The following is a 21,515-nucleotide window of genomic DNA, read 5'->3' as shown; positions in this document are numbered from 1 at the left end:
AAAAAAAAACCATCTGTTTTATATCACCAATGAAATCACTGCTGTCAAGTAAATTATAGTCATTTTAAAAAGGGATGAACCCACACAGGCATTTTACTATTGTATTGCTGTTTTGAATGCATTTTTCCAGCTGATATTATGTATGTGCCTAGGTTCTCAAACCCTTGGCACTTGTGTGCTTGCAAAGCCAGAAGTTCACCGGGAAAGACGAAAGACTTTGTAGTCTCCAGTCCCTGCCATTCAGCTTGCACAGGTCCTACAGTGTGAATAGGGGCAGTGATTAATATGTGCAGGATGAGGTCACAGCACATGTTGATTGCAAGAATTACATATGCATTGAATGTGCTGACACACACACACACACACACACACACACACACACCCCTTCAAAACTGCAAAGAAGACACTACCTCTGTTTGATCTGTAGGTCCAAAAAGTCACAAAAGAATTGGTAGAATTTTCCAGTCTGATCCCTGGCTCACTATATAACTTCACAGTTAAAACTGAAAAAGAAGGATATAAAGACAGCCTTTCTGTGAGCATACAAATAGAGACAGGTAAGAATGACAAAATTCTGCTTGTAAAATATACCGCCGCTGCAAACATCACTTTGTTATCCTGATACACTAAAGGGCTAATCCTTTTAAAAAAGAAGATTTCTGTGTAATGGGTAAATTGAAAATGATAAATGCTTTCTTATTTACCGTATTTTTCGCTCTATAACACGCACCTGACCATAACACGCACATCGTTTTTAGAGGAGGAAAACAAGGGAAAAAACATTCTGAATGAAACAGTGGATGTATCATTTTTGTGCTTCATGCTGTGGCCACAGACATGTGATCTGATGGTGAATTTGGGCTGACCCAATGCAAAAATCCTGAGAATCCCTGTGCATCCATGGTTTGTAACCACGTTTTTGCACCATTGCAGCCCCAGGCAACAGTGGGTGCGTGATTTTTTGGGGGCAGGCTGTAGCCATGGACATGCTATGTGCTCTGATGGTGAATTTGGGCTGACCCAATGCAAAGATCCTGAGGATCCATGTGGATCCATGGTTTGTAACCACGTTTTTGCACCATTGCAGCCCCAGGCAACAGTGGGTATGTGATTTGGGGGGGGGCAGGCTGTAGCCATGGACATGCTATGTGATCTGATGGTGAATTTGGGGTGACCCAATGCCAAAATCCTGAGAATTCCTGTGGATCCATGCTTTTTAACCACATTTTTGCACCATTGCAGCCCCAGGCAACAGTGGGTGCGTGATTTTGGGGGGGCAGGCTGTAGCCATGGACATGCTATGTGATCTGATGGTGAATTTGGGGTGACCCAATGCAAGGATCCTGAGAATCCCTGGGGATCCATGCTTTTTAACCACATTTTTGCACCATTGCAGCCCCAGGCAACAGTGGGTGCGTGATTTTGGGGGGGCAGGCTGTAGCCATGGACATGCTATGTGATCTGATGGTGAATTTGGGGTGACCCAATGCAAAGATCCTGAGAATCCCTGTGGATCCATGCTTTGTAACCACATTTTTGCACCATTGCAGCCCCAGGCAACAGTGGGTGCGTGATTTTGGGGGGGCAGGCTGTAGCCATGGACATGCTATGTGATCTGATGGTGAATTTGGGGTGACCCAATGCCAAAATCCTGAGAATTCCTGTGGATCCATGCTTTTTAACCACATTTTTGCACCATTGCAGCCCCAGGCAACAGTGGGTGCGTGATTTTGGGGGGGCAGGCTGTAGCCATGGACATGCTATGTGATCTGATGGTGAATTTGGGGTGACCCAATGCAAGGATCCTGAGAATCCCTGGGGATCCATGCTTTTTAACCACATTTTTGCACCATTGCAGCCCCAGGCAACAGTGGGTGCGTGATTTTGGGGGGGCAGGCTGTAGCCATGGACATGCTATGTGATCTGATGGTGAATTTGGGGTGACCCAATGCAAAGATCCTGAGAATCCCTGTGGATCCATGCTTTGTAACCACATTTTTGCACCATTGCAGCCCCAGGCAACAGTGGGTGCGTGATTTTTTGGGTGCAGGCTGTAGCCATGGACATGCTATGTGATCTGATGGTGAATTTGGGGTGACCCAATGCAAGGATCCTGAGAATCCCTGTGGATCCATGCTTTTAAACCACATTTTTGCACCACTGCAGCCCCAAGCAACAGTGGGTGCCTGATTTTTTTGGTGCAGGCTGTAGCCATGGACATGCTATGTGATCTGATGGTGAATTTGGGGTGACCCAATGCAAAGATCCTGAGGATCCCTGTGGATCCATGCTTTGTAACCACATTTTAAGTGGGGAGCGAAGGAAAAACAAAGAAGGGACATTAGAGGGGTGTGCAGAGAAGCAGCTGGCTAAGAATGCAGGAGAGGGATTTAACGGGAGGGAGGAAAGAAAGGCAAAAGTTTCCCCCCACCCAAGCCAGCCATCTCTCTCTCTCTCTCTCTCTCTCTCTCTCTCTCTCTCCCCTCCCTCCCTCCCCCTCTCTCGCCCTCCCCCCCTCTCTCCCTCCCCCTCCCCCTCTCTCTCCCTTCCCCCCTCTCTCTCCCTCTCCCCCAGCAGCACCGGAGCTTGCCTGGAGGGGAGGGGCTTTCCCTGCTCTTTGTTCCGTTTCAGCAAACACAGCAACGAAACAGAGGAGGGTGGGCAGTAAGACCCTGAGGCAGAATGCAGGAAAGCAGCCGCTTCCTCTTTTCAGGTTTCGCTTCTCCGTGCAGCGTGCAGCGCCGCGATTTGATTTTTGCATGATTTTTCGGCTCCAGGGACCACACATTCGCTCTATAACACGCACAGACATTTCCCCTTCCTTTTTAGAAGAAAAAATCTGCGTGTTATAGAAGGAAAAATACGGTATATATTTTTAATCGGGCATACTGGGATGTGTGTATATAAATATAGCGGTGAAGGCGTCTGTTTGCACCTTGTATAAGAGTCTTAAGATGAAGTGAGGGTCAAGACTCCAACATTCAATTGTGCATAGGCAGTTTCTGGGTAAAATATTATTTCCATGCAATAGCAAAGTAGAAAACTTGCTGAAGTGCATATACAAAATTACAAGGACATGTATAATTATTAGAGATTGAAAAAGTTAACTGTTTATTTCTGCCTTTTGTACAACTGTAAAAAAGTGGTAACCTCTCGCAGAAACATCAAGACTGATATTGTTTCCTACCTTTGATGCACCTTATCTGTTCTCAGAAGGCGGAGAATCAAATCCTAGTATTTTATGTAAGGTGTTATTTATGGAAAATTGGACTTGGCCATCTATTCCAACTTCAGGCTGCCAGGCACAAAATCCTATCCATTAAGCATCATTAATAATTTTGTATTCACTTCCTCTTAAGAACCTCCATGGATGGAGATAATAATTGTTGGCTTACCAATATATGCTTGAATTGCTAATTTTCAACATACTAATCTTTGTTGATAGTGCCAAGCTCAGTTAAGTATATGAATTTCAGTAAAGACTCTGAGTCAATAACTCTTACCTGGCCACCAGCACTGGGTATATTTGATGGATACATCATTACATTGGCTTGCAAAAACTACAGCAAAGAAGAAAAGCTTTCTTCAGATATAAGGTATTGTATAAAGATAACACATTACTTTCTAGCTACAGTATGATTAGACAATGTTTTTCTTAATTGTATTTTTCTTAATTATGCAGGAAGTACAAATTTGATGGCCTTTCCTCAGGCACGGACTACTTTATTAAAATAGTTACTAAGAACAGATTAAAGAGAAGCTTCCCCACCACTTTAAAAATCAGCACTTGTAAGTTTATTTTATGCTTTGTATCCTGGATTTTCAAACTATGTCCATGCAGTCATTTGTAATTTAAGAGCATAAAATTGAGGGCACTTCACTGCAGATGCAGTATCTACATGTGAGGGATGTATCTAATTGTTTGCAGTTTTTGATACATGATGCAAAGCTATCCTGCAAAATGGTGATTAAATGATTAATTGAATGGTTGCATTAAAATCCCTTAGTAAATAAATAAAGCACCAAGGACTCAAGACAGTTCTGTTTTCTCCCCCTCCTGATCAGCACATACGCAGGCAGCACAATAAAAAGGTAAAGGTACCCCTGCCCGTACGGGCCAGTCGTGTCCGACTTTAGGGTTGTGCGCCCATCTCACTTAAGAGGCCGGGGGCCAGCGCTGTCCGGAGACACTTCTGGGTCACGTGGCCAGCGTGACGAAGCTGCTCTGGCGAGCTGGCATCAGCGCAGCACATGGAAACACCGTTTACCTTCCCGCTATAAAGCGGTACCTATTTATCTACTTGCACTTAAGGGTGCTTTCGAACTGCTAGGTGGGCAGGAGCTGGGACCGAAAGACGGGAGCTCACCCTGCCACGGGGATTCGAACCGCCAACCATGCGATTGGCAAGCCCTAGGCACTGAGGTTTTACCCACAGCGCCACCCGCGTCCCCAGGCAGCACAATATAATAATAATAATAATAATAATAATAATAATAATAATAATAATGATGATGATGATAATGATAATAATAAGCCACCTATCTGTCTGGATTATCCCAGCCACTCGGGGCAGCTTCCAGCAAAGTATTGAAAGACAAAAAACCTCAAACATTCAAAACCTCCCTGTACAGGGCTGCTCTCAGGTGTCTTCTAAAAGTCAGATAGTAGGGAGGGCGTTCCACAGTCCAAGCACTACTACCAAAAAGGCCCTCTTCCTAGTTCCATGTGACCTCATTTCTCTCAATGAGGGAACCACCCTCAGAGCTGGATGTCAATGTCCGGGCTGAATGCTGTGGGTGGAGACTCAATGGGTTACGTGGGAGGTTCATATCCCCATCCAGTCTCAATGTAAGTTAGCTGTTCTCCAGAGAATGAGCATTAAGTGAAAGGGGAGGCCTAGCTAGAGATCCATGCAGATCTTGTTAGCATTTCACTCCTCCGTTGCTGGATGTGTGATTGTTACATCACATGTCAGTGTTTACTTTCTAGGCTTGGATAGTGTGAGAACGGAAGTCAGTCTTATCTCTCCTCCGCTGTACTGTACTTTTGTACTTTTCTTTTTCTCTCTCTCTTGGAGAAGACGTGAGAGGACACCATGATTGATTTGTCCTGTGTATATTGCTTAATAAACACTTAGAATGCACACACTCACGTTCCACGATTGTTTCTGCTATACTCTGCTGATAGAGTGTGCACATGTCTTTTGATATGTGTCGCTGGTGCGCCCTGGGGCTGATTTGCGAACGTCCCAGGCTGCGCTTCATCAGGAAGATGCCCAGAGAGGTCTGTCTCATTCCAGGGGCTGTGTGTGCCCCCCCCCCCCGGGCGTATTCCGACAGATCTCCCATTCACCTTGACAATTATTCACACTGCCTGTGTGTACAGGTGTGTTACAGAGCTCACTCTTGTGTAGCTGTTTATTTGCTCCTGCCATGGTCCTAATTAAAACCAGCCCCAACCTTGTGCCTGCTATTTACAGTGGGAGGAAAGAGTAGAATGCAGTCAATTAACCTACAGGGGTTCTCCATGTGCGGGTTCTTCACCAGCAGTAGACTGGGATCATGCCTTGAATCCCAAGGATAAGCTAGCTAAAACAGAGGTAACGATCCTTTGACATGCCCAAGGATTGCTTGGCTCCAGCTCCCATCATCCCTGACCGTTGACCACACTTGGCAGGGGCTGATGGGATTTGCAGTCCGGCAGCATCTAGAGGGCAACTCTCCGCTTGCCTGAGTTACAGAGAGGCATGCACCTCATAATTCTTATCCAAGATCTGAGAACAGATAATCCGGCTGTACTCTTTAAAGACCGTGAGAGAGGAACCCAGGAAAGTAAAAAATAAAATAAAATAACCCATGAAAGATTGAATTGACCTCTTGGGCCTCAGAACCATAAATCAACACATCTATAAATTCTGGCACAGCCATGATTCATACCAAAACTGAATTGGAGAAGAGGTCACATTCCCTAGCAACTGCCCTTACTTCCTTGCACATTCAGAACTGCAAATTTAAAGGAGACTATTATAATTTCTTTAATTTTATCTCTTTCATGTTATCTCTTTAATCCAGGTCCCGATCCACCCGTAGATTTACAGGCATTTGGAATAGAAGAGAACACAGTTTATTTGTCATGGGAATTGTCCAACGGAAGCTTTGATCATTTTGAGGTAAGAAAAATAGTATGTAATTATTATTATTTTTTACTTACTCCCCCCCCCCCCATTCGCATAGGTTGACAGTCACAGAGGAGGTTCTGCCTGTGTGCAGAAAACAAAGCAAAATACATAGGCAACACACACAAAACAAAATACATGTACTTGCCCTAATCCATGTATTCTTCCCCAGCATGGAAAAAGGCATCTTGAGGTGATGATATATAAAGGGGGGAAAATGTCCCAAGAGAAAGAGATAAGTAGTTTCTTTTCCCATACTCTCACCATCCACTGTAGCCTCAGTGACTGTATTGTATAAAACAAACACAAATATCTCCTTATGCCTCCTTTGACATGGCAAAGCAAGAAAAAAACACCAACCACAAATCTATTTTGTTATTCATCCCAGAATATTTTATGAATTTTAATGTGTGTGTTTTTTTAATATGTACATGTGTGGAAATTACAAACTCCAGATTGTTTGTGCTTTTGTATAGATGTTCTTGTGGAAAGAAAATGTCATTTAATATGGATCATAATGACATCACATTATTGTCTGACATACCGCAGAGCAACCAGCCATGTTAGAGCAGTCCTTCTGAATAAATGAGATTAAGTGTGAAATATTAATAAGGGAGGCTTTGGAAGAGCGGTTGCCTAGCAAAGTGCCCAGCACAAATGGGATCATTTTACTAGTCATTTAAAATTAATCAGCCCAGCTCATCCAATTTTCATTACACACTTAGAAATTAATGGCATGAAAACAATACAAAAAAGCAGCTTTAGTCATTTGTTTCCCTTTATATCCCTATTTTTAGTTCATTGCTTTGCATTTAGTATTTTGTATTCCATTATAATTTGCAAGCGTACTTGCCCGAGTTTAAGTTTGAATCCTCACTCTGGGTGCCCATGTATCTATTGGGACAGATCCTCTTTCTGCCCAGAAATCCTTTATCTCTATAACTGTGATTTTAGTTTCTTACTCACTTTCTTGAGTGACCTGAAGCAGTCAGCCTGGGCATTTCACAGCCCTGTGACTGATGAGCAGGGCAATCCTGCACACTAGATCCTGGCACAGAGGTGCAAATGGGACTGGTATAAAACTATGTCAGATCCTGAGTCAGTTCAGAAGCCTGGAGGGGCAGAGAGATGCCTGCTGTGCTGGCCCAAGACCAGCAGAGCAGGAATTAAGTACACAACAACCCAAAATGCAGAGAGTCAATCCCTAATTGGGTGTATGCGCACTGTAAGGCCTTGGGAAAACACCAGCACAGGAATGGAAACACATGGGGCAGGGGTTTTGCACCCCAGCTACATCCACCACATGCTGTGCCAGTCAAACAGCCACATGCAACAACAGTGTGATGCAGGTAAACAGAGGCACACAAAGATCATAAGAATTGAAATCACATATACAGGCTGTTGCAACCCCCTCCCTGCTCCCTAAGAACACACAGCACACCTAGGGAGATGAGAGAGGATGATTTATTGAGAGCATGTTGCACAAGACCAATGGTGAAATCCACAGTGCAAAGCGTGAATGGGCTGGGTACAGTGGTGGAAGAAGGGGTGTGTGGTAGAGTGTGTCATCCCTGGGTGTGTGCCCTGGGTGTCATCCCTGAGGGGGGGGTGATATTCAGCGCACTGCCCGCCCGTGACTCCCAAGCCTGCTGCCTACCCTGAGCTGTTTGGGGAATGGGGGAGCTGTGCCGCTATGCCGGACGCCTCCCCCCTTTGTTTTGACAGCCCAGGACTCCACTGCCTCCCCCTGAGCTATAGGGTGGATGAGTGGGAGGAGGCATGCAGACTCCTTGGAGGCCCTGTGGGTGGCTGGCCCTGCCCCTGGGTGCAGGGCATGTGTGCCGCCCCAGGCGCCCGATTGGCTTGCACTGCCGCTGGCTGGGCATACACAAGTGCCCTGATCAGCTCACCTGAGAAAAAGTCATCAGCAGTAGAAGCAGTCCTAGAGACAGGTCACAGGCATTCACTTCCCCTTTTCTCTCAGGCCTGGAGTGTTGTTCAAATATCACCATAATGGGACTCCATCACTTCTGTCAACAAGAAAAGTGGAACTGAATCCAAATGTATTCTCCTCTCCTTGGCAAGAAAACTGCTCAAGGATATAGTTTTTAGAGCATTGCGTTAACTCTTCTGGTTTTCCACATATGCAGACTCAGATAATGCAGGGATTAATCATCACCATAAAAAAAAAAAATCACAAATGTGGATAGTTTACAAAATTACCACAATGTTACTAAATTACATAAATGTTACTTAATGGCTATAACGTGACACTAGCACAATGGCACGAACGTGTACATCTTTCACTGTGTTTTAAATACTATTGGTGGGTGCTGGTGCTGCCTTGATGACTGACTCCCTAAATTATATTAAATTACTTGGGATATAATCTCTACATGTGCTTTTCTTCTCTAGCTTTCCCATGGTTTTGCAACAAGTGTTGGTTTTCTTCAGACAACTGCAGTTGCTGTTGGCAGGTCTGTAGTGGAAAATCTGATGCCTGGTGTGGAATACGTTTTTCAAGTAAAGACCATTAAAGGAAAAGACTTTAGTGTGGCTGTGGAGAGAAAAGTCACTACAAGTAATTTCCTGAGAAATAATTTATATTCTCCCCTCCCCAAATACAGTGTAATATTGGAATATGATGTGAGACACTGGGCTGGTTCAGCGTGTCATGCTGGTTCAGATGCCATGGTTTAGCACTAGGTGCACAAACCTCAGCAAACCCAAACAAAGCATTGGGGTCATGTGCTTCCTCTTCCCCAACTCTTCCTGCAAAGCCCAGGAGAGGACTTCTGCTGACATTACTGCCGGTTTCAGTTAATTTCAACTTAGTTGTATGTAAGAACCAGGAATCCTGGTTTAAAACAAATAATCATCAAACAAAACAGTGTGACAACCGCTGGTATAATTTCAATATTCTCTTCTAACCACCTCTGTGGGTACAAATGCCATTTGTTTATAATTCTGTCCTATGTGAAATGGACAAAAAGCTAATTGTGTGCTTCAGTTTTCATGATGAACTTCCAGCAGTTTAGCCAAATTTTGTATTCAATTAATTTATTGGTTGCATAAATATTTAATTTATTATTGTCACAGCCCTGAAGCAAATTTGTTGCAAATAACCCTACAGCCATTATTGAGCAAGACCTACCACCATGAGGGAAATCTGCTGGTAGTATTAGCTTGTGTGTTCACTGTGCTAATTTGAATTATGTCCACCAATGTTTCATTATGTTTCATTGGTTATGGTTATTTCCCCATTATACATTGGAATAGTGTGTATGTTTTCCTGATTATAATGCTAGCGCTTCTGTCCCAGTTTTCTAATGTTCCTTTCACACTGTGATACTTGTTGTGTTACGAAACTATGACTTTTTGACAGATATGCTAACCAGTTAACCACCAGATGGTTGATAAGTACCATTGAAGGATAGCGACTTACCCAAGGTCACACCATGACAATGCTCAGATGTAATAGCAAACCATGGTTTGGTTCTATGCTTTGAGTTCTGCCTTTACTTACTCCCCTCTGTTGCACGTGAAAGTTCCATGATATGACCCTAGTTTGCTTCAGTAGCTGCTCACACTACAGATTGTGGAATCTTGCAGCTCCAGACCAGGAAACTAATTTGCCTCAAACTAGGAGGGGATATAAGAGACATGGGTGGTATAAGGGACGTGGGTGGCACTGTGGGTTAAACCACAGAGCCTTAGGCTTGCCAATCAGAAGGTTGGCGGTTCGAATCCCCTCAATGGGGTGAGCTCCCGTTGCTCAGTCCCTGCTCCTGCCAACCTAGGAGTTCGAAAGCACGTCAAAGTGCAAGTAAATAAATAGGTATCGCTCCGACGGGAAGGTAAACGGCGTTTCTGTGCACTGCTCTGGTTCGCCAGAAGTGGCTTAGTCATGCTGGCCACATGACCCGGAAGCTGTACACGGTCTCCCTCGGCCAATAAAGAGAGATGAGCGCCGCAACCCCAGAGTCATCCGCGACTGGACCTAATGGTCTGGGGTCCCTTTACCCTTTAGGAGGAGATTCTCATGTCAAGGGGGAGGTGGAAGAAGCTGGAGGAGAGGGGAAGGTGGTCACATTAGGCCATTGGCATCACAACTGAATGTAGCCAATGTATATCTGATTTAGGAATTGAACTTAGTTCCATTAGGCACAAGTTTTAAAATGTTGTTCAGTTGACTGATAAACTAAATAGGTGTCTATCAAACTTAACTGGTCATCAGCTGCCAGCCTGTGGGATTTCTTAATAGCACCAATTTCAAAGGTGTTGAGTGCTTTTGTCAAGTTAAATGTGCTTATTTAATCTTTTTTGCCATATACGTATAATCTATTTTCTTTCTTTTTAATCAGAACCAATGAAGATATGTGGTCTAACCTTAACACTGGTAAATACTTCGTCTGCTACATTAACATGGAATCCCAAGAAGACCAACTTTACCCATTCTAAAGCGTCTGTATCAAACAGTACATTCACAAAGGAATATACTATTTTAGGAACTCGGACACATTACACCATTACAGATCTGACTGCTGGTGGGATTTATAATTTCACACTGCAAAGAGTAAAAGGGAGTGTTGAAAGTCCAGTTGCCTTTACTGAAATCACTGTAGGTTTGTAGTTTTCTCTGCTGCTATATTTATTTATTAAGGGTTCAATAAATATTTATGCACACTGCAGCCCATTTTTAAGGTTTTAACCGTCTATGGCTTTGTGACAACATGGGCTGCTTCACTTTTTAAAGCTGCAATCATACACTTACCTGGGAATAAGTCCCAGTGAACTGTGTAGACATGTAAGATTGCTGAATTTGGGCATTTACTCATATCAGAAAACGTTGCACATGCAGAGTGAGATGGTCCTGCAAAAATAACCCTGATGTAAGATGGAAAAAAAATGGAATTTGTTAAAGAGCTTAGGAACTCAGCAGCACATATAAAACTGGCCTACTCTAAGGACTGACCCATTGATTTCAGTGGCAAAAGAGATCTGTGCATTTGAGTCTATGTGAACTCAGGGTAGGAATAGACTTCTGAATTTTTACATAGCCTGAAGTTGAATACTTTTTAAGTATTCAGATCATGAGTGCTTTCTTTGTAGCTGTAATCCAGGCAGAGTATTTTAGAAGAGAAACTCCAGTTCAAGCCCATACCTGATTTGTTTTCCACTGGTCAGGTTTCACGCTTGATTTAAGTACGAGTGCTGTAAATGCCTTCTGCAGTACCTGCTGCTTTCATGCTCAAATGAAAAAATGACAGTAAATTTTCCTTTGTTTTATACAGCTTAAGAAAGAAAGTAAGGAATCACAGGTATTTGTGTTTAGTAATAATATAATAATCGTTTGTTTTCTACATATAGTGCATTTGTTCATGTTTGTGAACAGATTATGGGGAATTTTGAGATTTGCAAATTTCCAGATTTTGCTCCTCTGTTCACCACACAAAGACAGGTGACTTGTGAATAACTGGGGCTGTGGTCTACTTAAGGGTTGCTCTTTTTGTGTGTGTGTGTGTGTACATAATAAGTACATTTCAAGGGAAAAAATAATGAATAAATGAATTTTCTTCAAGAGCCGGAAAAGCCAAAGAAACTAAGAGTCTTCAACGTGTCGGCACATTCCTTTTCTCTACATTGGAGGTTGCCGCATGGATATGTGGAAAGGTTTCATGTGGTTCTCACACCTCCTCATGGCTTTGTTTCTATCCAAGATGTGGGAGGTGGGGAGTATCAGGTATGTGGGGGCTTTTGTTTTGTAGTGCTTGGATAGTCAGCAATTGTTCATATGCTCTGCTGATAGGAAAAATTGGCCAAGCATGACGTTCTCTCTATTTAAGCTTTTAAACCTTAGATGAGAATTCAAAAGTACACATGCCAAATTTGTGAGAGCAAATTTCAACATCTATGGTTTGTTGCCTTAACAACAGTTATAATACTTTTACGAAGTCCGCCGCAGACATCCAGCCAGTCATTTAAGGGTTCATGAATAGTTTAACAAAGGCAGGGCAGAGCTATTGAGTAATACAGGCTCATTAATTGTGTACTTGCCAGGAAGATCTAGACTTAAATCATTAATGCCAGGCAACATTTCCCTCTTAAGCTATCACAAAGTTATAGGAGCATTGTTTGATTCCTGTATTTGAAATATATATATCATTACCATGGTTTTTCATGTTATTTTGCTTCTGTTTTTTATTGGAGCTTCAAAGGCACAGGTACTTCATAAGAATGCTAACTAATGGTTTTGGTGGGTTATGTTTTAAACTGACAGCTCAACAAGTTTTTTTCCCTACGATGCCTCAGCAAAGATGAACAGAATATTCTAGTGTTTTTAGCTGCAAGATACTAACTTGAGAATTCTGCAGAATCCTAGAATGCAGTAAACAGAGTCTCTGCAATGAGTTGTTCCTTGGCAGAAGAATCTTGTGTGTCTTTGAGTGTTACCTTTTCACGCCTTTTAATAGGCAACTTTCATATTGCAATAATGTGAGAAGTATATTTAAAGAAAAGGATTTAAATACGATGTGTGTTGTGAATCTTTGTAATATGAATACTGCTTATTTAATGTTTGCTTTTGTTTAAATTGTAAGCTGTAGTTCTAACTGGGTTAATTTATTATTTTAGGCTGATATTTCTAGCACTACTCCTGGAACATTGTACAATGTGACTGTTTCTTCAGTTACCTCTTCGGTGTACAGCTCACCTGTCAGCAAAACAGTGACAACCAATGTAACTAGTGAGTTTATTGTCATATATTGCGCGTGACTATTTCCTTTAAAGGTCTTTTAAAATACCTTTTGAAATATATATAATGTGCTATTTTGAAGATTACAGTACATTCTTTCTATTAGTGTCTGTTCATTTCTGTGTTAAATTGTTTAAGAAAGATATCGTTTCTTGAGCAAATGGTTCATGCGTTTGAAAGAGATACATGTCTGAAAAATCAATATAATTTGGCATTATTTATAACAGAGTTTCCAAAATACAAGTTCTCCTGGATCAGATAAGCAGTTTCCTTTCGTGTGATTTCTTGGGGAATTCCACTTCCAAAAAATCTGTAGTGTTTAAAGTGCAGAAGCCTGGTGCTAAGGAAGCTTTAATAATGTGTGCGAAAAACTAAACTGGCATCAAGATCTATTTTGTCTATGACTATTGCAGCATTCCATTTTTTGAATTCTTATGGAAAGAATGCACTTGGTGTTCCAAAAGGCATTTTATCATCTTTCATAATAGTTCTAAAGAAAGCCAACTTCATACTATCTGCACATTAAGAACTCAAAGACATCTTTGCTGGCAAATTCTTTCGTTATTATGCACTAGCACAGAGGTATACACGCACAACTTAATTAAAAGCCTGTCCTTCATACAGATCCAGGACCTCCTGTTTTCCTTGCGGGGGAAAGAGTTGGATCTGCAGGAATTCTTCTCTCTTGGAACACACCACCACATCCAAATGGGAGGATTATATCCTACATTGTTAAATATAAAGAGGTCTGTCCTTGGATGCAAAATACTTATACCCAGGTTACAACAAAGCCAGACAGTTTGGAAGTTCTTCTCACGAATCTTAACCCTGGAACAACTTATGAGATTCAGGTATGTGTTTGGTTGTTTTCTGCCTGCTTTCTTGTTACTTGCAAAGTGCGAATTAAAATATAGTTTTTATTGTGTGTAACAGTAGGATAAAAAAGATACCATATTAACCCACTGTTTTACCTTCTCATTGCACACCTGATATGCACAAAGGAAAGCATGACTGTTGCATTTTGCCTTCTCGTTGCTTCATCTCTGTTCATTCATTATTCATGGACAATTAATTGATAGATATGAAGGTCTTTACTTCAAAATACAAAGCCTAGTTCTATTATACACATAGCACATGATCATTGCAACAGTAATGAAAATCAGGTTACAGGGGGTTTAATCTTAAGAAAATTGAAGCAATTTACTATTTTGCAATTCCTTTTTAGTTCATGTTGTACCACAGTGGTTAATTCATTTTGTACAGAGGATTTTGTTTTTAAAAAAATTCCAAAATATTTTATGACAAAAAACAGATGGCTTATTATTAACATTTTATGATTAAAAAGCCTAGTTAACTTGAACTACTGCAAACCAGAGATTGCTTTAAAATGATCACTTTCAATTTTAAGAGGTTTGGGGAAAAATAATTATGTCAATTATTGAATGGTAGCTCTTTGAATTGTACATTGATAAAAAACAACAACATAGCATATACAGGTTTGAATCCGAAGAAATGCACTCATCTTCCTCATTGCCACCCCTTGCAACCCACAAAAGCCAAGCAAATAATAATAATAATAATAATAATAATAATAATAATAATAATTTTTTATTTATACCCCATCCATCTGGCTTCAAGCAAAATATTAAAATACAATAATTCATCAAATATTAAAAGCTTCCCTAAACATTCTGTAGAACACTTTGGGAGAGAGCACTGGGAGGTGGGAATTGGCAGAAAAAATGAGGCCCCCCTGCTTGAGCAGAACAGTCTTCTCTTCTTTCACGAGGTTTGTGTCTAAGCCATAGTGGAGATTAGTGAATACTTTTGCTTTTTAAACAGAATGATATTATTTATGCTTTAACAAACCAAATGCTTCCTTCCTTCCTTCCTTCCTTCCTCTCTTATCAATTCTATTCCAACTGGATTTTGACAACAGATTTAACTTTTTAGTGTTGTTTAATTTATTTGTTGTAGCCAAAAAAATCCTTGCACTGTTTCCATTCATGGATCCCACCCCACGTGATCACATCTCCTGTTGTGATCTCACAATCAGCATCCGATAACAATATTTCACACTTTATGAATAGGGCAAATGAAATTTCCTTCCTCTGAAGAGCCTTAAATTGTACCATTAACCATTCTCCTTGCAAAACGCGAATATGGCTATAAGAAAGGCACTGTAAAGATCAAAGGTTAAGCCCATTTCCTTTTATTGCTCAGCTGAGAGCTTTTGCTGTCTCTCTTCTTTAAAGTAAATCTCTTATTCCATGAAAAATAAGTCTCCTAGTACCCATCATTTCAGCGCACATTGCTGAATTTATTCTTTCATTATTTCAGGATGTTGGTGCTATGAAAGCTCAGGTTCATCACAACTGCACTTGGATTTATCCATTCTGTTCTATGGCAGCTCTCATTTATACCTGGAAGAGATTATTTTTTGTATGTTTAAGTCTAGCAAATTCATGTGTCTATGGAGCTGGAGCTGGCCTGTTGAGCCTGGCTTGGCTCAAGGGGTCAGAGACACTTGTACCACTGAAACTGTGTTTGCAGAGGCTACAATTACAGCTGAGGTTTTTGGAAGGCCAGGACTGATGTTTAATCATGCCATACTCATGACCCACTCCCAATCCCCAGTCAGGCTCTTAAGATATGCCATAACTCTAACAATGCACCTAAGAATTAGTTAATATGAGTTTCCACATGTATGTTTAGGCTTTGGGTAGCTTCAGATGACACAGTGTCACTTTGAGGTCATTTCCACATAGTGAACCAGTTATCTGTGGCTCTACTGCAGTCCTGTAATTGCACATAAATATGGACTTGGCAGTGGTGTAGAAATGAGAGCTTGGATGGTCACCTCAAACATCTGGCTTTGAACATGGATGTGTTTGCACAGCCCAGGGGTCTGCAACCTTTAAGACAAAAAGAGCCACTTGGACCCGTTTCTGAAGAAAAAAAAACTGGGAGCCACAAAACTCGTCATTATAAAAATAACTTTTTTGCCACTTTTTTATTATTTCTTTGTTTGACCCCTCAGAATTACTCCTCCTCATAGAAATAAACGTTAAATTAACAAGTTACCTTTTTTTTTGGTGTGTGTTCTTCACTCCCCTTCAAAACAGTGACCAGCATACATGCCCCTTACAATGTAGCGGGTGGGCGGGTGGGCGGGCGGAAAGGTGACGTCGGGACGGTGCGTGACTAATGCACGCACCGCCCCCATGCGACGTCACAGCCAGTACAGTGCCCACCACAGTGGGGAGTGTTGGGGCGCACAATGCGCCTCCTCCCCTCTCTAGTATCCGCCCCGGAGCCGCGGCAAAGGTGTAAAAGAGCCACATGCGGCTTCGGAGCCGTGGGTTGCTGACCCCTGGCACAGCCTATGTGTTGCACCATTGGCCATCACATAGAACTATATATTGGATTAAAGCATCTTTGGTCTCTTTCTGTATATGTTCTATTTTTATTATGTCGCTTTGAGGATGCAAACAGAAATTTGCCCTTCTTTCCCACCCAAATTTATGTCATTTTGCATCTTAACCGGTCCCGATTTCTGTTGTCTGTTCATATGGAAGCCTGTTCTGCCTCTGATCTTTGTCTTGTTGCTTTTGGATATTTTCTGTCTCTGCTGTTCACTTTTTGAGATGAGGTGGCCCAAACTGAAAACCAATGCCAGTTCAAGGTTGGTGCATAGCATTGTTTTTTATTTTGTTTTTTTAAAATTATGGCAGTTTATAAAATTATGCATGGCATGGAGAAATTCCTTAGCCCTAGAACTTGTGCATATTCAATGAAGCTGAATGTTGGAAAATTCAGGAGAGATAAAAGAGAGTTCTTCTTCATGAAGCATGTAGTTAAACGATGGCTCTCACTCCCACAGGAGGCAGTGATGGCCACCAACTTAGATGGCTTTAAAAGAGGATCAGAGAAATTCAGGGAGGAGAGGCAGATACAGATGCTAGCTATCAACTAGCCATGATAGCTATGCTAGTGTTGGAAGCAATGCTTCTGAATACCAGATGCTGGAAACCACAGGAGAGGATAGTGTTCTTGTTATGTACTAAGCTTGGATCCTAGAACAATAGGCAAGTAGGATCCTAGAATGCAACAACTGATTGGGTTGCAGGAGAAGACCAATCAGGCTCCAGGACAGGATGTCAGACTAGATGGGCCACTGGCCTAATCCAGTGGACTCTCCTTATGTTCATATGTCTGTGTCTCTATGGAATTGACATTGTGAGTGTATGGGGCTTGCATTTGCTTCCACTCTGTGCTAATTTACTAGGCATTACTCTATTCTTCATACAATTTGTTACTGTGAATTGGCAGTAAATGTTGGAATATTTTGTTTGAACTGGATTTTGATGAGCCTCATTGTGTGCCAATAAGCATGGGACATCTTTGCCCGGTGACACTGGGACCCATAGATTGCAGCAAAATACTGGGCAAGGTTTTGCCCAGTATCTTGTTTGTGTGATGTGCTCATGGGAAAAAGTTGTCCCATGAGCCTTCCAAGGGGGAGGTGAAGCCTATATAAGGCTGCTTCCTCTGGAGCTCAAAGCCATTTCGCCTTGAGAGCTTCCTGCTCACACACCCTCATGTTTGAGTTTTCACTGAACATTTTTGGGTTGCTCATTGACAGGGCCAGATAGATTTTTTTCTCTCTCAACCTGATTTGCACCTGGTTGGAGTTTTCCCCACCTTTCCTTCAGTGACATTATGGTCTTCTTTTGTTAAGTGGAAGAGTGTTGTTTGAATGACGCTGGAAATAGCATTGGGCAGGACCAGCATAGTATAGGAGGCCCCCATAAGGGCCTAAGGGGAAGATTGACTATGGCACCTCCAAGCTCAGGTTGGGGTATCTGTCTGGTTGGGATCCATACCCTGGTCACCCAGTGAGACCTTGTTTGCTTTGCAATCGGGTTATTTGCTGCTCTCCTGGGTCACATAATGTGCCTGCCTGGTCAATCAGGATTAAGCTGTTGACAGTGAAATTTTAAAACATACAGTCGCCATCCACATCTCCACTGAAATAAATAGGAGTTATGTAGCATCCTTCACCTGCTCTTACACAGCTCTTTCTCATTTCAAAGATGCTTGTGCATGTGAACTTCCCATTTTTATGATATGTTTTTAGCTTACGGGAATGTATGCTGTCTTGCAATTTATTATTATAATAAATGTATAATTTATTATTAATACTGTTATTTCTTGCTTTAAAATAATTATCCTAACGGCACTAATTTGGGTTTATTGCAGGTTGCTGCTGAAAACAGTGCTGGCATTGGAGTATTTAGTGACCCATTTCTCTTTCAAACTGCAGAAAGTGGTAACTTGATTTATGTTATGATTTTTATCTAGCTTATTAGCTTATTATGTCACTGTGGAGAGCTTCAGGCCCTGTAAGTGCAGATCAGTAGATGAAAGTTGGGAGAAAATTTGGGATGCTAACAAGTTAGTCCTGCTTCTCCTGTTACTGATTTTGCAATTTACCAAGAATATTGCCCTTATGCAGGTGAAAATTCTGGATATTTTTACTAGGCTACTAGCATAATTAAGCAAGAGGATTCTTTTGGCATTTTTGTGCATGTGGGTGGGTGGATTGTTCTGCGAGTGAAAAGGTGAGGGCTTGAGAGAGATTGCGGCTGTGCATCAGCGAACTGCTTAGAAATACATTGATGAGCCAGTCTCTGGATCAAACTGGAACAGAGAAATTAGGTTTGGGCACTATAATGAGCTATTTCATCTGCCAAGTATAGGCTATCTGGCTAGAATACTCATGTATTAAAATTTGACTCTCGCCAAGCTAAAAATGATAATTAAATGTTTTAGTTCTGAAGTCTGTTTAATGTTACATTGTTTTTAAAGCTCCAGGTAAAGTGGTGAATCTCACAGTTGAGGCTTTCAACTATTCTGCTGTAAACCTGATTTGGTTTCTACCTCGGCAGCCAAATGGAAAAATAACCAGTTTCAAAATTAGCGTAAAGCATGCAAGAAGTGGAATAGTTGTGAAAGATGTCTCTGTTAAAGTAGAGGACCTTCTGTCTGGAAGGCTACCAGAATGCAATGTAAGTAAAGTAAAATGTTTTGGTTATGGGTCGACAATAATTTGATCTATCTGCATTTTTATTTAGAAAGATGTATTTCATGTAAAATAAAAATAATCCAAAGGTCTTTACTCACTCAGAAGTTGATACAGTGCTATCGTTTGCAGCTTGATTTGTATTAATCTCTTGGATAACAAGGATGCCCCCCCCCGAGTGAGTGAATGCTGCAGATTGTGCTCGAAAGCATGTGGACCATCTATGCATGTTCCAACTCAAAAATTCAATTTAGCAGCTGCCCTCACAGTATCCCCAAGCTGCTGCTTAAACTGTCCCAAGTTTATAACAGAATTTGGAGAATAAGGCTAAATAGTTTTACATAGATATAACCACCATTGCACTTTATGGCAATTACTTCTGAGTAAACATACCGTATTTTTCGCTCTATAGGACGCACTTTTTCCCCTCCAAAAATTAAGGGGAAATGTGTGTGCATCCTATAGAGTGAATGCAGGCTGTGCGGCTAAGCCCAAAGCCAGAACAGGGAGACAGAGCGCTGCGCAGCTGTTGTAGCTTGGGGTTAGCTGCGCAAAGTCTCCGCAGGGCAGCGGGGTGCTTTCACCCTGCTGCCCTGCGGAGGCTATGAAGGCTGTGCTTCCCCCCACTGCCAGCCCCACAAGCTCAGGGGGCAGCGGGAAGGCGGCGCGCCACCTTTGCGCTGCTCCCCAACTTGGTCTTTGGGGCTGGCGGTGGGGGAAAGCAGCGCTTCCCCCAGCCAGCCCCAAAGAGCAGGTCGAAAGGAACCCCCGCTGGGCTCCGGAGGCTTTGGGTGAACGCACCTTGAATGCACAGAATGCACCTTGTTTTAGAGGGGAAGAACAAGAAGAAAAAAAATCCCTGTTCCCCCCCTCCTATGGTCCAGTGCGTCCTATAGAGCGAAAAATACGGTACATGGGATTGTGGTGCAATCATTTATTTACTTACTTGGAAATAAACCCATTGGGTTCAAAGAGGAAACATGTATAGGATTGTGTTGCTAGCATGAGAACCATTTAAAAGGAAATTGCTACCTGGGGCAATGTATGCTTTTTACATTATGTTTCTCTTTATGTCTCACACAATCATTGACCTGCTTTTGAATTTTGTATCAATTCAGGTCACATAACCCAACTCATTGCTCAATCATGGTTGAAAGTTAAAGTCTGTAGTAGCAAGAATCAGACATCTATATGCCTGACTTTTTATAACTAGAGCCCTAGTTACATTAATCAACATGATAAGATTACTTCCAGCTAATTAAAAGGTAGAATCCCACTCTTGTAAAATATATAACGTTAATGGCTCCAGCAGGTTAAGACCTTGGGTTTACATTTCATTCAAGCAAATGGATTTGCGGCAACACAGTTTCCAAACTTCATGACAAATAGGTTCTACATCAAGAGTGCTGTTTATTCAATCGGTAACGTTGCACCAGTTGTGTTACATATTGTTGTGCAGTTGCAGGCCACATAGATCAACAACATTTATCAGTGTGCAACCTAACTTAATATTTTTTATAACAGAGATGGAGAGTGCTAGAAATATAATTTGGAAATGCTTCACTATAAATTGAAGTTTGGTTCTCTCAGGTAAAAAAAGTAAAGGGCCCCTGAACAGTTACATCCAGTCAAAGGCGACTATGGGGTTGAGGTGCTCATCTCGCTTTCAAGCTAAGGGAGCCGGCATTTGTCCACACACAGCTTTCCGGGTCATGTGGCCAGCATGACTAAACCACTTCTGGTGCAACAGAACACCGTGACGGAAACCAGAGGTGTATGCAGGTCCATTAATAGTATATTGCAAGTGTTGATGCAGAACTCAGTAATTTGAGCTGCATCATTTTGTACTTGCCTAGGAAATAGCCTGTATTGGAGTTGGCAAAAGAATAAATGGAAATTACACCAAAAAATGGCAATATGCAGCTAAGGTTTTTATTCTTTTCCCTTATTTATAGTGCTGCCTAGAGAGTTCTTAATGAAAGTTTTTGTTATATTCTTCTTTTGGACGCATAATTAACATTCCTATTGACTCTGTATTTATCATGTTGTAGGTAGCATGAAGCTAATTGTTATTCTTAAGTTATTTTGTCTTTACAGGATAACAGTGAATCATTTTTGTGGAGCACTACGACTCCCTCAACTACTTCTAGTAAAACTACTATGTTGACACCAAGTACAGTTGCTCCCAGCAAAATGATCTCTGTCTGGAATGAACCTATCAGTTTTGTTGTGACTAATCTCAGGCCATACACGACTTACCTTTTTGAAGTTTCTGCAGTTACCACCGAAGCAGGTTATATTGACAGTGCAATTGTCAGGACACCAGAATCAGGTATGTATTTTTTAGCGGGGAGATGTCAGCTATACTGCAGGCAGTCTTCCTGGCTTCACATGCTTACACAAAAGCCCAACTTGAGAGCGTCTTGGGGGTCTCAGGAAGTGTGGGTACCTGGGAAGGCTGCAGAATGCAGACCACGGGAGAGAGAATTTCTAGAATGGA

General features: G+C 41.8%; 1 protein-coding gene and 1 long non-coding RNA gene across 4 annotated transcripts in view; one reads left to right on the top strand and one right to left on the bottom strand.

Annotated features, from left to right (window-relative positions):
* The window catches only part of PTPRQ (protein tyrosine phosphatase receptor type Q), a 106,604-nt gene that overhangs the window by 11,462 nt on the left and 73,627 nt on the right, over positions 1-21,515 (top strand). For all 3 annotated transcript variants that reach the window (XM_081878558.1, XM_081878557.1, XM_081878556.1), the window contains exons 13-24: positions 428-557; positions 3,446-3,596; positions 3,683-3,789; positions 6,073-6,170; positions 8,592-8,757; positions 10,541-10,801; positions 11,759-11,919; positions 12,810-12,921; positions 13,555-13,781; positions 18,193-18,262; positions 18,802-19,001; positions 21,113-21,347. In XM_081878558.1, coding sequence (XP_081734684.1) covers positions 428-557; positions 3,446-3,596; positions 3,683-3,789; positions 6,073-6,170; positions 8,592-8,757; positions 10,541-10,801; positions 11,759-11,919; positions 12,810-12,921; positions 13,555-13,781; positions 18,193-18,262; positions 18,802-19,001; positions 21,113-21,347 — 1,918 coding nt within the window. The remainder of the gene's footprint in view (positions 1-427; positions 558-3,445; positions 3,597-3,682; positions 3,790-6,072; positions 6,171-8,591; positions 8,758-10,540; positions 10,802-11,758; positions 11,920-12,809; positions 12,922-13,554; positions 13,782-18,192; positions 18,263-18,801; positions 19,002-21,112; positions 21,348-21,515) is intronic.
* LOC309351200 lies at positions 65-21,386 on the bottom strand. Its single transcript, XR_014160746.1, has 6 exons — positions 21,275-21,386; positions 10,951-11,063; positions 8,087-8,206; positions 3,504-3,560; positions 411-503; positions 65-256 (listed from the first exon to the last, which is right to left on the bottom strand). It is a non-coding gene; the product is annotated as an uncharacterized lncRNA (long non-coding RNA).

The sequence above is a fragment of the Podarcis erhardii genome (genome assembly GCF_964252035.2).
Source record: "Podarcis erhardii genome assembly, chromosome: 10".
NCBI lineage: Eukaryota > Metazoa > Chordata > Lepidosauria > Squamata > Lacertidae > Podarcis > Podarcis erhardii.
The sequence above is the reverse complement of the archived record's forward strand: the minus strand, read 5'-3'. Positions and strand labels throughout refer to the sequence as shown.